Source organism: Lithobates pipiens, unplaced genomic scaffold (genome assembly GCF_037356315.1).
Source record: "Lithobates pipiens isolate NorthernLeopardFrog02 unplaced genomic scaffold, aLitPip1_a1.2 Scaffold_57, whole genome shotgun sequence".
Classification (NCBI taxonomy): domain Eukaryota; kingdom Metazoa; phylum Chordata; class Amphibia; order Anura; family Ranidae; genus Lithobates; species Lithobates pipiens.
The window spans coordinates 3,306,278-3,323,620 of record NW_027507879.1 but is presented as its reverse complement, the minus strand read 5'-3'; the positions used below and the strand labels follow the sequence as shown (position 1 = coordinate 3,323,620).

At 42.4% G+C, this 17,343-nt stretch overlaps 1 protein-coding gene across 2 annotated transcripts in view; it reads left to right on the top strand.

Moving 5' to 3' along the window:
* Nucleotides 1-17,343, top strand: part of LOC143958143 (cholesterol 24-hydroxylase-like) — an 88,293-nt gene that overhangs the window by 54,076 nt on the left and 16,874 nt on the right. For both annotated transcript variants that reach the window (XM_077467608.1, XM_077467607.1), the window contains exons 7-10: nucleotides 9,965-10,075; nucleotides 12,577-12,733; nucleotides 14,048-14,110; nucleotides 15,513-15,585. In XM_077467608.1, coding sequence (XP_077323734.1) covers nucleotides 9,965-10,075; nucleotides 12,577-12,733; nucleotides 14,048-14,110; nucleotides 15,513-15,585 — 404 coding nt within the window. The remainder of the gene's footprint in view (nucleotides 1-9,964; nucleotides 10,076-12,576; nucleotides 12,734-14,047; nucleotides 14,111-15,512; nucleotides 15,586-17,343) is intronic.

The following is a 17,343-nucleotide window of genomic DNA, read 5'->3' as shown; positions in this document are numbered from 1 at the left end:
AGAAAATGGAATTTTACAAGACAAAACAGTATAAGAAATTCCCATCACTCAAAAAAAAATAATAATAATAATAATAATAATTCACATTGTTTCAACAATTTGAGATAAAAACAGATATAGTTATGGCCAAAAATATTGCTATCTCTGCATTTCTGTCAGATAATTCACCACTTTGCTCAAATAATTGTTGCAATTACAAATGTTTAGGCACCCTCGTGTTGATTTATTTTGTTTGTATTGGTATGACACAGAAAAGAGGAGAAACAAAAGGCCCAATCTGACACATTCCACACAAAACTCCAAAACTGGACTGGACAAAATTATTGGCACCTTCTCAAACTTGTAAGAAATAATTGCATTCCAAGTTTGCGATGCTCCTATAGATTGTAATTAAACTCACCTGTATCAATTACCAGGTGCTGACAATATAGAAGTCACACCGGCAACCAGTTAAAAATGGTGAAAAATGCCCTTCTGTTGTGTGTCTCTGTGTGTCACGCAGAGCATGGAGAAGAGGATTGAGGATTGTCTGAGGATTTGAGAACAAAAATTATGGAAAAGCATGGACATTGTCAAGCTTACAAACATACAGACGGGGAGAAAAGGGGTTGACAAAACCCCGGGACTTTAAAGGTGCTAAATAATTTGAGGTAAGTAGATATTCAAAGAGTTTGTATCATAAAATAACACATTTTTATTCCATTTACAAAAGTACAAACCAATGTTTAAAATTTGTTAAAATTGTTATCCACATCAATATTCTACAATGAAGCAAAAAGAAGAAATATTTATCACTCAGAGTATACCACTCGACATGTTTCGCTCATCTGAGCTTCCTCAGGAGTTTAAGGTACACTTTGTGGATAGACTAGAAATAAAAAGATATGGATCAAAAATATATCACAATAACATACACATTAACAATAAATTTGTGAGATAACGTACTCCCAATAGTGCCCATATTATTGGGCACAACAGCATTTGTAAATATACAGTATCTAAATATTTGTATTGGATTTATTAAGTATTATAAATAGGTCCATATTTGGTCTTACCAAAAATATGCCAATTGGTGAATCTTACCACGACAAATGTAGCATCCAACAAACAAATATTGATTGAGAAAGGAATTCTGAATCACACACGGAGATATGCCTGAGTTTATGGGCGACAGGAGGGTTGATGCCAAAAATAATAATCTGTATAAACAAAAATAGGGAATTGGATATACCAAAATCGGCCTCAAATATCATTCTGTGTACTATGATAATGAAATAAGTAATTACCTGAATATTAAATTACGGTAGAATCAGAGAGGTCCTATATTGGAGAAATATCCTCATCTATAGACGTAAACCTATTGATCATTCAATAGTGACTTGACCACTTTGGCAATATAGCATAATATGAAAAAAACCCCAAGGGAGATTCTGTAGAGACATGTAAAATTATCCATATCTTTTTATTTCTAGTCTATCCACAAAGTGTACCTTAAACTCCTGAGGAAGCTTAGATGAGCGAAACATGTCGAGTGGTGTACTCTGAGTGATAAATATTTCTTCTTTTTGCTTCATTGTAGAATATTGATGTGGATAACAATTTTAACAAATTGTAAATATTGGTTTGTAGTTTTGTAAATGAAATAAAAATTTGTTATTTTATGATACATACTCTTTGAATATCTACTTACCTCAAATTATTTAGCACCTTTAAAGTCCCAGGGTTTTGTCGACCTCTTTTCTCCCCGTCTGTATGTTTATTTAATTAGGTATCTGGTGCTAGTTTGTCTGTCTCTGCCCTCGTTGTTTTGTTTTATTGCCAAGCTTACAAGTCCATCCGTAGAGATGTCAGCTTGCACTATACTTCGCCATCCGAATGAAAAGGGACGGTATGGTAGGAGACCCAGGAGGACCCCATTACTGACAAAGAAACATAAAAAAGCCAGATTGGAGTTTGCCAAAACTTACCTGAGGAAGCCAAAATCCTCTTGGGAGAATGTTCTGTGGACAGACGAAACAAAATTACAGCTTTTTGGCAAAGCCCATCATTCTACTGTTTTCAGAAAATGAAATGAGGCCTTTAAAGAAAAGAATACAGTCCCTACAGTCAAACATGGTGGAGGTTCACTGATATTTTGGGGTTGCTTCAGGCACTGGATGTCTTGACTGTGTGCATGGCATTATAAAAAATGTAGACTACCAAGGAAAGCACCCAGAAATGGTTTAAGACAAAGCGCTGGAGAGTACAGAACTGGCCAGATCAAAATCTCATAGAGCACTTGAGGATAGATCTCAAAACAGCAGTTGGAAAAAGGAACCCTTCCAATGCGAGAGACCTGGAGCAGAAAAGTGGTCCCAAATCCCAGTAGAGAGGTGTAAACTTATTAATGGTTACAGGAAGCGATTGATTACAGTTATTTTTTCTGAGGGGTGTGCTACAAAATATAAAATGAGGGTGCCAATAGTTTTTCTCCAGTCCATTTTTGACGTTTTACGTGGAATGTGTCCAGGGCCGTCTTTAAGGCAGGGCAAAAGGGGCAGCTGCCCTGGGCCCTGTCATTATTGTGGGGCCCAAAGCAGCTGCCTCATACTTGCCAACTATCCCAGTTTAAATTCCCACCTCCCTTGAAGTTTTAGTCCTGTGCTGTGTCCTGATATCTCAGTGTGAAGTGCTGGTACTAATGCTGCCCAGCTCTGCCCTATTGTTGTGTACAGATGACTCACCTGCAGACCCTGTGTTTACATGTAAATACCGGCATCCATATGTAAATAGCGGCAGCATTCATAAGTAAATAGCTGCGGCTGGTGGTATGGATATGTAAATAAAGGCGGCATTCGTATGTAGCTCATGCCCCCCTGCAGTGAGGAGATGTGCTGTAACCTCTAGCAACCAATTAGTGAGCAGTAATATTGTACAGTAATTTCTAGCAACGAATTAAGCAGAAATCATTTGCTGTAACCTCTAGCAACTAATCAGTGAGCCGTAATGTGTGCTGTAACCTCTAGCAACCAGTCAGTAAGCAGTAATGATATGCTGTAACCTCTGGCAACCAATCGCAATTGCTGCCTGATCTGATACAGTAAACTAATTTTAAGTCTAGCTGCTATTTATTGTATGTCTCAGAGCAGGTAGAGAGTAAAATTGCATGGGGGGCCCCAAGAAAATTTTTGCCCAGGGTCCAATCAATATTAAAGATGGCCCTGAATGTGTCAGATTTCGCTTTTTGCTTCTCTACCTTTTTGTGTCATACCAATACAAACAAAAAAATAAATAAACATGAGAATGCCTAAAGATTTGTAATTGAAGCAATTTTGTGGGCGAAGTGGTGCATTGTCTGACAGAAATGCTGGGGTGCCAATATTTTTTGGTCTTAACTGTATATGTGGAAACTGCTCCACCTCACCAAGACCACTCAATCAAATGTGGAGCTTCAGTCTTCAAGCATGTATAGCAATGGATGAATTGGTATGCCTGAAGGTAGCCCATTCCTCCTTAATCCCTGAAAGAAAAGAAAAACAGGTAAAAAAACAAAACATAGTGCAGAATATTAACCACTTCCCGACCAGCGCACGACGATGTACGTCGACAGCATGGCACGGGCAGGCATATTGGCGTACATGTATGTCCAATATTCGTTGCTGCCGTGCCATCGGGAGCGCGCCGCCGGCGGCGCGCTCCCGCGCTGGTCGGGACCCCCGTGAGTCCGGTCGCGGGACCCGCGGACCCGATCGCCGCGGGCATCCCCGCGATCGTCTCACGGAGCGGCGGAATGGAGGAAATGCTGTATAAACAACATTTTCTCATTCTGCCTAGCAACTAGTGACGCTGATCTCTGCTCCATGTGATTGGAGCAGAGATCAGTGTACACTAAATGAAAGCCCAACCCCCCCACAGTTAGTAACACACCCCTAGGAACACTTAACCCCTACACTGCCACCCACTGGTTAACCCTTTCACTGCCAGTGTCATTTACACAGGAATCACTGCATTTATATAGCAGTGATTACTGTATAAATGACAATGGTCCCAAAAATGTGTCAAAAATGTCCGATGGGTCCCCGACAATGTCGCAGTCACAATAAAAATCGCAGATCGCCGCCATTACCTATTTTGTAAACGCTATAACTTTTGCGCAAACCAATCAATAATCGCTTATTGCGATTTTTTTTACCAAAAATATGTAGAAGAATACGTATCGGCCTAAATTGAGGGAAAAAAATGTTTTTTTATATATTTTTGGGGGATATTTATTATAACAAAAAGTAAAAAATAATGCGTTTTTTTCAAAATTGTCGCTCTATTTTTGTTTATAGCGCAAAAAATAAAAACCGCAGGGGTGATCAAATACCACCAAAAGAAAGCTCTATTTGTGGGAAAAAAAGGACGTCAATTTTGTTTGGGAGCCACGTCGCACGACCGCGCAATTGTCAGTTAAAGCGACGCAGTGCCGAATCGCAAAAAGTGGTCTGGTCTTTGACCAGCAAATTGGTCCGGTCTGAAAGTGGTTAAGCAAAAAGCATTTATGAATTGGATAAAATTGCACTCACAAAAAAATGGCATGTGCTAGACATAACAGTGAATGATGACGTGTGTAAACCAGGCCCGGCCTTGGCCACTGACAAGGGTATGAGAGTGCACTTGTAAAGGAATAAAGCCGCTGTCACTGAAGGAACACATAGTTACATAGTTAGTCAGGTTGAAGAAAGACACAAGTCCATCTAGTTGAACCATAGAAATAAATAAATAAATAAAAAATATCAAACAATCCCATATATCCAATCCTCTACCCACAGTTGATCCAGCAGAAGGTGAAAAACCCCAGCAAAGCATGAGCCAATTTGCTACAGCAGGGGAAATAATTCCTTCCTGACCCCCGAGAGGCAATCGGATTTTGTCCCAGATCAACTTTACCTATAAATGTCAGTACCCAGTTATATTGTGTGCATTTAGGAAATAATCCAGGCCTTTCTTAAAGCAATCTACTGAGCTGGTGCCAGAACCACCTCTGCAAAGAGTCTATTCCACATTTTCACAGCTCTTACTGTGAAGAAACCTTTCCATATTTGGAGATGACATCTCTTTTCCTCTAGGCGTAAAGAGTGCCCCCATGTCCTCTGTGTTGACCGTAAAGTGAATAACTCAACACTATATCAAGTTCACTATATGAGCCCCTTATATATTTGTACATGTTGATCTTATTCCCCCCCCCCCCCCCCTTAATCTTAAACATGGTCACAATGCACAACCACAGAAGTGGAGGCCACCCGACGTAACGATGTTCACACGTTTTCAAGCTTCTTCCTCAGCCTCAGCTAAGCCATGAGCTTTTTGATGCATTAGGAGCACGGTAAATTAGACTGTTATTGAGCACTGTGGTTTATTTTCTTTGGGTCCGCCATAGCCCAATTAATTTATTTATACTCCTTAACCACTTCCCACCCGGCCATATACGACCGGGTGGGAGCCGTCTACTTCTGATAGGACGTTCAGGAACGTCCTTCAGAAGGAGCGGGATCGCGCGCGCGCGTGCCCGCGCAGCGGCGCGATCCCGATGTGCCCGTGTCACTCGGACACGGCGCATCTCAGATCGGCAGGAGGGCTCTGTGATTGGCCCTTCTGATTACATGACTGCCGTGTCCAATCACGGCCGTCATGTGATGTAAACAAACAGCCGGTTGCTAAGCAATCGGCTCTCCTCTCCTCACACAGAAGTCATCGCTGAGGAGAGGAGAGCAGATCGCTGCAGCCGGCTGATGATCAGTGAGTATGAGCTGTTTTTTACAGCTTTTTACTCACTGATCACCAGTCTAGTGTAAACACACAACACACCACACAGTATAAACACAATGTCCCCACATATGTCCCCAAAACATACATGTCCCCAAAACATACATGTCCCCAAATAATAAAAACACATGTCCCTAATAATAAAAACATGTCCCCCACATATGTCCCACTAAAATCACATGTCCCAATGATTATCTGCACACATATGTAAGTGATCACCTGCACACATATGTACATGATCATTTGCGTACATATGTCCGTGATCACACAAACCAATTACCAAACCAAACCAATAATGTTTTTTTTTCCAAATTTCCGCTTTTTTTGCGCTTATATCGCAAAAAATAAAAAACGGAGTCGTGAATAAATAACACCAAAATAAAGCTCTACTTGTGTGAACAAAATGATAAAAATTTCATTTGGGTACAGTGTAGCATGACCGCGCAATTGTCACTGAAAGCGCTAGAGCGATGAAAGCTGAAAATTGGGCTGGGAAGGAAGGGGGCGAAAGTGCCCTGAAAGTGCCCTGTATTGTAGTGGTTAAAGTGGGGTGCCCCCTAAAAAAAAATACAATTAAAAGTCAGCAGCTACAAATACTGCAGCTGCTGGCTTTTAATAATCGGACACTTACCTGCCCCAGGGTCCAGCGATGCGGGGGAACAAAGCCCCCCCCCCCTCGTTCCCCGCTCCGCTCGCGGTGCCGTCATGCGTACTGTGGGCACCCGGCGCCGTGATACGCCGTACAGTCACCTGGGACACGTGACAGGTATTTAGAGGCGAGTAAAAATTTTTATTTTTTTTGCCAATTATATATATATATATATATATATATATATATATATATATATATATATTTTTTTTTTTTTCTTGGTGGCAACACCACTTTAACGCCTTACTGTCTCCTCCTGTTGACCTTTTAACTGGGTCTTAATGCAAGGACAGACTCTTCAGTGATGTGATCACTGTGATTGGTTGTCACAGTGGTCACACAATTGTGAGTCCGTCCTACAAGCTATCAATCACAAAGCTGTCTGTGACAGCTCGGTCACTGTTCTGGGAGCGCACACTGTACACATTCTCAGCACAGAAACCTCTGCTACCTTGGACACATCAAATGGGAAAAAAAGTGTGGGAACTCCCACCGAAGATCCACTCACCCACCAAAAAATAAAAAATAAATAAATACGCTCATATGCACAAACGCTTCAAAAGTGGTATTTTTCATCCAATTTTCGTATTGTGTGTATGAAGCTTAACTGTTAGTACATAAAATAAAAAAAATCCTCAATAAACATAAATATGGTAATTCTCTGAATAATCAGCATTCATTCAATTGTGCTTCCATGCAAAATGTGATCATCATGTTCTGATCTTTATTGGGGAATGTTATTTTGTATATAGAGTGTTTATGTGGGGAGTTTACACTTTTCATTGAACAGAGTTTGGATAACACAGGGTTAAACGGAAAGGTCATAAATGAACTGCACATTATCTGGACAGAGTGCTTGGGGAGATAGTGATGTGTTCCTGCTTAGGAGATGTATGTTAGCTTGGGGGGGGGGGGGGCTGCAAACTCTGCAGGGGCTCCAACACACACTCGCTGCTATTCCAAACCTTCACATATTTCCACATAAACTTCCCTCCTGGCATTAAACTTTGCCAGGTATTGTGCTCAGCTTACCACCCCAAACTGATGTTCCTCCCTCAGCTCACCTCTCTCCCTACATGTCCTGTGAGCAGAATAGCTGTGCTCCTTCTCTGGGTCAGCTAGCTGTGATTGACAGGTAAATCGAAGCGGAAGATGTCATGGGGCCCCCTACTGGCAATACCTGAATGGTCAGGTGTGCGGCACTTACTATTGCGAGCTGTGTCGGCAGCTGCTGGTGTAGCACCTGCCACACAGCTCACATACTGTCTTGCAGGACACGGCTGCTAACGGGAACTGAGTTCCTGTTCTGGAAAAAGTACAGGAACTCCGTTCCCATGCATTCCCGCAGGACTTGAGCCCTGATGTTAACTCATCTCTTCTGGGAGGCCTATCCTGCCTTCAGCTAACAACCAAATCTTCTACATCCCTCAATAGTTTATCCCTCACAGTTACTACCTTCTGTTTCAACAGCCCCTCCCTATTAGATTGTAAGCTTGTAGGAGCAGGGCTCTCCTAACCAGGGCCGGATTAACATAGGGGCTATTGGAGCTGCAGCTCCAGGCCCCTTTCTCAAGATAGGCCCGGGCACTTCCATCTTCACCCGGTCTTCCTCCTGGGTTCTGTGCCTTCGGTCACTTGCCTTGGCCAGGCTGCGTTGATGTCATTCCCACACATGCTCATGTGCATCCTCTCTCTCTCATCCTCCCCTTTCTCTCTCATCCTCCCTCCCTTACCCCTCACACCTCTTTCATCCTCTCTCTCTTTCTCTCTCTCTCATCCTCCTTCACTCTCTTTAATTTAATTTGTTATAACAAAAAATAGTTTGCATTTTTATTTATTTATTGTTTATAAAAGGCCCCACCAAAATCCTCAGTACCAGGCCCATGATTTTCTTAATCTGGCCCTGCTCCTAACCCTCTTCTATAGAATTGTATTGTTGCTGTATTGTCACCCTTTATATTGTAAAGCTCTGCGCAAACTGTTGGTGCTTTATAAATCCTGTATAATAATATTTATAATCTCTTAAAGTGGTTGTAAACCCTTACAAACCACTTTGACCTACAGGTAAGCCTAGATCAACGGCGATATGCCGCGAGTGGTGGCTCCCGTGCGCATGCGCGGGAGGGACGTCATCGCGGCTTCGTCGAATGACAGCGGCGGAGCAGCGAGACCCACCGAGAAGATGGATGGTCCGGACTACAGGGGACAGCGGTGACTTCGCTGGCTCCTGTGTCAGGTAAGTGACACATAATAGGCTACTATGCGATGCGATGCGATGTATAGTAGTCCATTATGCTTTACCTTTGCAGGGAATCAAAATCCTGTATAATAATAATATTAATAATCTCTTAAAGTGGTTGTAAACCCTTACAAACCACTTTGACCTACAGGTAAGCCTAGATTAAGGCTTACCTGTAGGTCCAATAAATATCTCCTAAACCTACACGGTTTAGGAGATATTTGCCAAAATACAGGCACCGCTGTCTATGGCGTATGTGTCGTAGACAGCGGCGCGCAGGCGCACTGAGCGCGCCGCTGTCAACGGCCAAATGCCACGAGTGGCGGCTCCCGTGCGGCTTCGGCGAATGACAGCGGCGGAGCAGCGAGACCCACCGAGAAGATGGACGCTCCGGACTACAGGGGACAGCGGTGACTTCGCTGGCTCCTGTGTCAGGTAAGTGGCACATAATGGACTACTATGCGATGCATAGTAGTCCATTATGCTTTACCTTTGCAGGGAATCAAAGAGGAAGTAAACCCATCAGGGTTTACTTCCTCTTTAAAAATCCAGTGTGGTTCTACCTTCTTGTTTGAGCTGACAACAAACGTGTCTTTTTTGCACTGAAAACCCAACCAGCCCTACATGCTTGACTACAGATCATCACCTGTGCCCCTCTCTATCTTTCTCCCCATTTTTGATTTCTTTACCAACACAACAAAAGTTGCTATGTTGCTGCCCTAAGCCCTTGTACACACGATCGGAGATTCCGACGGAGTGTGTCCGATCGGAGCGTTTTGTCGGATATTCCGACTGTGTGTGGTCTGCATCGGACTGTTTCCATCTGAATATCCGTCGGATCCAAATTTTCCAACTTGCCGGAAATATTTTCCGACAAAATGCTCCGATCGGACATACTCCGATCATGTGTAGAGGATTCCGATCGGACAAAGTGATCGGATTTTCCGCCAACTTTGTCCGACCGTGTGTATGCAACAGTTTCGGACAAGATCCGTCGGACAAAATCCGACGGATTTGGTTGTCGGAAACTCCGACCGTGTGTGTACAAGGGCTAAGAATCTGATTTATACTTTATGTGGATGGAAAAGGCTCTTGGGGGATGTAGCTCTGGAGGAGAACCAACATTAGTAGGATTGGCCTCCCAGTAGCTCCTTTGGTAGTGATTTGAAGGGGCGTAATAAAAGTTGTTTCAGGAACAGTAGAGGACGATAGGGAGGTTTGGGTTTGATTGTGGACAATGCCTAGACACACATTATAACTCATTGTTTTTTTTTTTGTTTTTTTTTTAGGTAGCTTTTGGGATGGACCTGAATTCCATTGATGATGATCAGACTCCTTTTCCTCGAGCCATATCCCTGGCTATGCGAGGATTAGTGGAAATTAGAAACCCTTTTAGCAGGGTAAGAACTGGATTGTCTGCCTTGCAATGTGGGCCCATAATAGACTGATGTCCTTAGCTCATACTGCTATGATCATATTGCTGCTGTTCTCCTCTACAGTGTGCAATGCAATTTTCAAATGCTCCTAGGTTATGTTTTGTTCTTAGAAGGTGCAGAAGACAGCACTAGAGAGGCAGTGAGCATTGCTGCCTGAGATGCCCTTTTTTTATTTTACAACACCTGGGGCATCTAAAAAAAAACTGTAGCCCATGGATGGGAAATAAAAAATCGAATGTAGTGGAGTTGCAATTTACTCACCATGCTCAGATGCAGGCCCCTTTACCTCTTTTTACCACAACCCCCTGGCTTCCTAGACACACTCACGTAGGATAAGTTTCTCTACTTCTCTTCCTCAGCAGCTCTAAGAGGCCCACCCGATGAGGCAGAGGTAGCTTGGCAAGTGGTCTTCAGCCAGGTGGCAGGTCCTTCATTGTCAGAACTGGCATGCAGGCAGCCAAGCCTGAGCTCAGCAGCACACGTCTTCTCCAAAAGACTCACCTATAGTGGGCAGCCCCTCCCTGATTGCTGCCAGTACTACAGTTCCATTGGAATGGCGCTTCGTCCTTTGGGCCTTGGATTCCTCCAGCTTTTTGCCTGTGTTACCAGGAGGGAGTAGGAGGGAGCCCGCGGTGACTTCACGGGTTGCGGCCCAGACTCCCGGAAGTGGGAACAGGATACCTGTCAAAGACAGGTATCCTGTCCCCCCCTCCCCCTCGAAAGGTGCCAATTGTGGCAGGAGACAAATGAGCAGAAGTTCCACTTTTGGATGGAACTCCGCTATATATATATATATAAAGCATTATAATTGTAGTATCAGGGTTGATGTTGCCTCTATCTTGGCTCTGTTCTGGGATTTCCAGGGGTCTTCAAGCTATCCTAGGTGTAGGTCCCTTTAAGTTTCTCTCTCTCCCACACTCCCTCCATATGTTAAGGGTAAAGACAGTAACCATAGGAAAGTAGTTAAAAGCATCAATCATTTATTAAAATAGTGACTTACAGTAAAAAACGCATTCTCTTTACTGTCTTTACCCTTAACATATGGAGTGAGCATGGGAGAGAGAACCCTAAAGGGACCTACACCTAGGATAGCCTGGAGACCCCTGGAAATCCTGGAACAGAGCCAAGATAGAGGCAACATCAACCCTTATACCTCAATTATAAGGCTTTATCATAGCCTTGTTAAGGTGAGAGTTCTGGGAGCACAGAGGTGGCACTAGAAGGAAAGCATGCCATTTTTGTTATATATGCAATAATACAGCACTTTAGTGGGAGAACACTACGTTTGATATACCTTGTTTCCCCAAAAATAAGACCAAGCGTGATTGTTGGTGATGGTTGCAATATAAGCCCTACCCCCCAAATAAGCGCTAGTTAAAGTCCTTGTAGGTCTTATTTTCAGGGTAGGGCTTATTTTTGGGGAAACAGTGTAGGGCTTATTTTTGGGGAAACAGTGTAGGGCTTATTTGAGGGGTAGGGCTTATATTGCAGCCATCACCGACAATCATGCTAATTCTTATTTTCAGGGAAACAGGGTATTATCACTGAAGGAATGAATTCTGATTTATTATGAACTTTATTCACCTTATTATTATTTAACAGTATCTGTACTACACGTTGTTAATATTTAATATATGTTTTGATATTCATTTGTGTTTGGTTGAAACATCATTAAGGATATAATATATAACAAAATTCATCTGCAACATTGAGTTTTGAGTGGCACCAATCAAACACTGTATCTATATTGCTTTATTTGTGGGAACACAACAGGTGACGCAGCGGCTAGTCATTCATTATTTGCACACTATCACTTTTTTGGTTTATTTCACACTGTGGTCGCGCAGAGGCATATTCACACTATGCATGTTCTTTGCCATTCTAACTCCATTTAGCATTATTGTAACTTTGCACCTGCTTAGTAAACTACAGGTTACATTTACTCTGTCTGATCATTCAGCTGATTACCCTTCCTGTTACACTATTATACCGTGTAATGAACACTACTACATTTATTGTAAGCCCTTGTACACACGGTCGGACATTCCAATGGAAAATGTCCGATCGGACCGTGTTGTCGGAATAATCCGACCGTGTGTGGGCTCCATCGGACTGTTTCCGTCTGAATATCCGACCAACAAAGTTTTAGAGCTGGGCTGTAAAATTTTCCGACAACATGAATTCCGTAGAGACAAATTCCGATCGGACAAAGTGCCACGCATGCTCAGATCAAATTCCTAGACCAAAGCTATTGGCTACTAGCCTGAACGTAGTCCCGTCGTAACGAAATAACGTCATCACGTTCTGAACGATCGGATGTTCCAACAACTTTGTCCGACCGTGTGTATGTAACACCAGTTTCGGACAAAATCCGATGGATTTGGTTGTCGGAATGTCCGACCCGTGTGTACAAGGGCTAAGAACCTTTTTATTTTATGTTTATTAAAGTATGTATTTCTTTCTAGTTCTCCTTGGCAAAGCAGAAGTATATAAAAGATACTCAAGAAAGCCTCAGACTTCTCAGAAAAACTGGGAGAGAATGCATCGAAAGACGCAGAAAGGCAATTGAAGATGAAGAAGACATTCCATTGGATATACTTACACAGATCCTCAAAGGGGCAGGTATGCCATAAGAGCTTGTACATGTCACATTTATTATAGAAGAGGTAAAAAAAAAAAAAAAAAGATCTAGTCTACACAAAATAGTCCCCCCTGCTCATTCTCTACTGTTGCCAGAGGTTGTGATGTAAAACGTTTAGGAGCCATACCAAGCAAAAAAGACAAGAGTCTCAGATCTTGGAAGGAGTCCTACTGGAATAGGTTTTGGAAGAGGACCACCTGCTCTTTCTTTTATTGTTGCCAGGGATTATGATGCAAAACATTTATGGTAGTGGTCATCAGCCCTGTCCTCAGGGCCCACTAACAGGCCAGGTTTGCAAGATAACTGAAATACATCACAGGTGATATCATTTTCTGCTCAGTGATTGCAGTATTCTAGTCCGCATCTCCCCCAAGGTAACACACAAAACCTGGCCTGTTAGTAGGCCTTGAGGACAGGGTTGATGACCACTGATTTAGGGGGCATTCCTGGGAAAAAAGTAGGGCAGATTCTCCAATCTCGGAAGATGTCCTCCTGGAGAGGTTTTGGAAGAGGTTCCCCTGTTCAATCTTTATTGTTGTCAGGGTTATAATGTAAAACTTTTATGGGGCATACCAAGAAAAAAAGTAAGACAGGTTCTACAATATTGAAAGAGGTCCTCCTGGAATAGATTTTAGAAGAAGTCCCCCTGCTCATTCTTTAAAGGGGTTGTAAAGGTTCATTTTTTATTTTCTACATTGGTTCTTTTAAGCTAGTGCATTGTTGGTTCATTTACCTTTTCCTTCGATTTCCCTTCTAAATGTTTTTTTTCTTTGTCTGATTATCTCACTTCCTGTTTCTCCTCAGTAAACTTCACACCATCATCTGAGCGGTGGTTAGTCAGCCAGAACAGCTTACTGAACAGCTTACTGAGGAGGAACAGGAAGTGAAAAATTCAGACAAAGAAAACAAAGAAAAAAAACATTTAGAAGGGAAATCGAAGGAAAGGATAAGTGAACCAACAATGCACTAGCTTAAAGGAACCTATTTACAAAATAAAAAACGAACCTTTACAACCCCTTTAATGTTTTTAGGGGTTCTGATGCAAAACATTTAGAGGCCATACCTAGGAAAAATGGAAGACAGGTTCTCTAATATTGGAAGAGGTCCTCCTGGAAGAGGTTTTGGAAAAGGTCCACCTGCTTGTTTGATCTTTACCGTGCAAAACATTTAGAGGCCATATCTAGGGGGAAAAAAGTATGGCCTATTCTTTGGATCTTGTTGCTAATTACACATCTGTGGATATGAATTTTCCTTTTTTTCATGTAAGATTAATTTACTCTTTCATCTCTTCACAGCCCAGGAGGATGAATGTGATATGGAAGATTTGATAGATAACTTTGTTACTTTCTTCCTTGCAGGTTTGTAATCAAATCCTTTCATGTAAAGTGGTTTTAGAGAGCTAGTAGAACTACGTGTAGAATAAGACACAAGAAATACAGGCCTAGGGCAATGCAAATCAAGCCCCATAAACACTTAGCCCTTGTACACACGGTCGGAGATTCCGACGGAATGTGTCCGATCGGACCGTTTTGTCGGATATTCCGACTGTGTGTGGTCTCCATCGGACTGTTTCCGTCTGAGTATCTGACGGACCAAATTTTCCAACTTGTTGGTAAAATTTTCCGATAAAATGCTCCGATCGGACATACTCCGATCATGTGTAGAGAATTCCGATCGGACAAAGTGCCACGCATGCTCAGATCAAATTCCTACATCAAAGCTTTTGGCTACTAGCGTGAACGCAGTCCCGTCGTAATGAAATAACATCATCACGTTCTGAACGATCGGATTTTCCGACAACTTTGTCTGACCATGTGTATGCAACAGTTTTGGACAAAATCCGTCAGACAAAATCCGACGGATTTGGTTGTCGGAATGTTCGACTGTGTGTACAAGGGCTATCAGTTTTTCTGCCGAGTTTTTCCTTCAGATTTACCAAAACCATATAATATGAGGTCAAACCTAAGGCTCCATGCACACTGAAGCTCAAAAAAGCTTTTTTCTGGACGCCAGATTGCTGGCAGAAAACGCTGGTTGAAAAACTTGCTTTTAACAGCGTTTTGTACTAGCGTTTATGAGCGTTTATTAGCGTTAGCATTTATGGACGTTTTCAATAAAAATACACAGAGGACACTCCAAAAATCCCACAGTACATTCCAAACTCCCACAATGCATTGAAAAAATAGAATGCCAAACACTAATTAACCCGTGTTAATGAGCGTTTATGAGCGTTTATCGGCGTTTGACGTTTTTTTTTGCCGGTGAAAAACGGTACTTTGAACTCGAATTTCTGCCGTTCAGAAAAAAGCCCATAAACTCCACTGCTCATTAAAGCTAAAAAACGTCCATGTGTGCATGGACACATAGGCTAACATAGAGTGGAGTTTATGGGCTTTTACAAAAAACGCCCAAACTCCAATAAATTGCAGTTTATCAGCTCCAGTGTGCATGGAGCCTTAGGAGTTTCAATTTGTATGCAATCAGGCAGGCCCTTCCACTACATGGTTTTGGTAAAACTGAATGAAAAACTCAGCAGAAAAACTGATAGTGTGTATGGGGCTTTAGGGTAAATGTGTAGTAATATCCTATAACTAACTAATTTTATCTTTTACCCTCATTCAGTTTTTGCATGGCTGGCATTAGCAAGCTACAGTTTTGCTCCAGTTTCTGTTTCTCTGGTCTTTGCAAATTAACTGTGCCGATTTCTAGCACTGGTGCTTGCTTATGAAAGCTCTTTAAACAGATCTGTGTCCTTTTCAGGGCAAGAAACAACTGCCAACCAGTTATCATTTACAGTGATAGAACTGGCGCGAAACCCGGACATTCTAAAAAAGTGAGACACATAATATGATTTACATACTGCTTTACCGATGTGTCATCCCTTAACAAATCAAACTATTTCTTGGGGAAAGGAGAATAATTTAAGTATGTTTTTTTTTTTTCTGATGGTACTGCATGAAGCTATATACTGTACATTTACAAAAATATCCATTTAGGTGTTGTAGAATGAAAAATCCTCTAATGTTCCATGCACACTAGCATTTTTTTAAAGGAGTTGTAAAGGTAAATGCTCGGTAAACACTAATGAGTCACATGACACCAGGGGAGGGAAAATGGCTAATTGGGCCCAATTTGGGGTGTACTCACTATTGTTGCCAGCAGTTTAGATATTAATGACTGTGTGTTGAGTTATTTTGAGGAGACAGCAAATTTACACTGTTATACAAGCTGTACACTCACTACTTTACATTGTAGCAAAGTGTCATTTCTTCAGTGTTGTCACATGAAAAGATATAATAAAATATTTACAAAAATGTAAGGGGGGGTACTCACTTTTGTCAGATACTATATATACACATACATATATACAGTATCTCACAAAAGTGAGTGCAAACTTATTTGGTGTCAAGCATGTGTGGCGGCAACCAGGTGAGGAGTACAAAGACCAGTGTGTCTTGCCTACGGTCAAGCATGGTGGTGGGAGTGTCATGGTCTGGGGCTGCATGAGTGCTGCCGGGACTAAGGGGCAGGGCCGTCTTTAAGGCAGGGCAAAAGGGGCAGCTGCCCTGGACCCTGTCATTATTGTGGGGCCCAAAGCAGCTGCCTCATACTTGCCAACTATCCCAGTTTAAATTCCCTCCTCCCTTGAAGTTTTAGTCCTGTGCTGTGTCCTGATATCTCAGTGTGAAGTGCTGGTACTAATGCTGCCCAGCTCTGCCCTATTGTTGTGTGCAGATGACTCACCTGCAGACCCTGTGTTTACATGTAAATACCGGCATCCATATGTAAATAGCGGCAGCATTCATAAGTAAATAGCTGCGGCTGGTGGTATGGATATGTAAATAAAGGCGGCATTCGTATGTAGCTCATGCCCCCCTGCAGTGAGGAGATGATGTGCTGTAACCTCTAGCAACCAATTAGTGAGCAGTAATATTGTACAGTAATTTCTAGCAACTAATTAAGCAGAAATCATTTGCTGCAACCTCTAGCAACCAGTCAGTAAGCAGTAATGATATGCTGTAACCTCTGGCAACCAATCGCAATTACTGCCTGATCTGATACAGTAAACTGATTTTAAGTCTAGCTACTATTTATTGTATGTCTCAGAGCAGGTGGAGAGTGAAATTGCATGGGGGGCCCCAAGAAAATTTTTGCCCAGGGTCCAATCAATATTAAAGATGGCCCTGCTGAGGGGCTACAGTTCATTGAGGGAACCATGAATGCTAATATGTACTATGACATACTGTAGCAGAGCATGATCCCCTCCCTTCAGAGGCTGGGCCACAGGGCAGTATTTCAAGATGATAACGACCCAAAATACACCTCCAAGATGACCACTGCCTTGCTAAAGAAGCTGAAGGTAAAGGGGATGGACTGGCCAAGCATGTCTCCAGACCTAAACCCTATTGAGTATCTGTGGGGCATCCTCAAATGGAAGGTGGAGGAGCGCAAGGTCTCCAACATCCTCCAGCTCCGTGATGTCATCATGGAGTAGTGGAAGAGGACTCCAGTGGCAACCTGTGAAGCTCTGGTGAACTCCATACCCAAGAGGGTTAAGGCAGTGCTTGAAAATAATGGTGTCCACACAAAA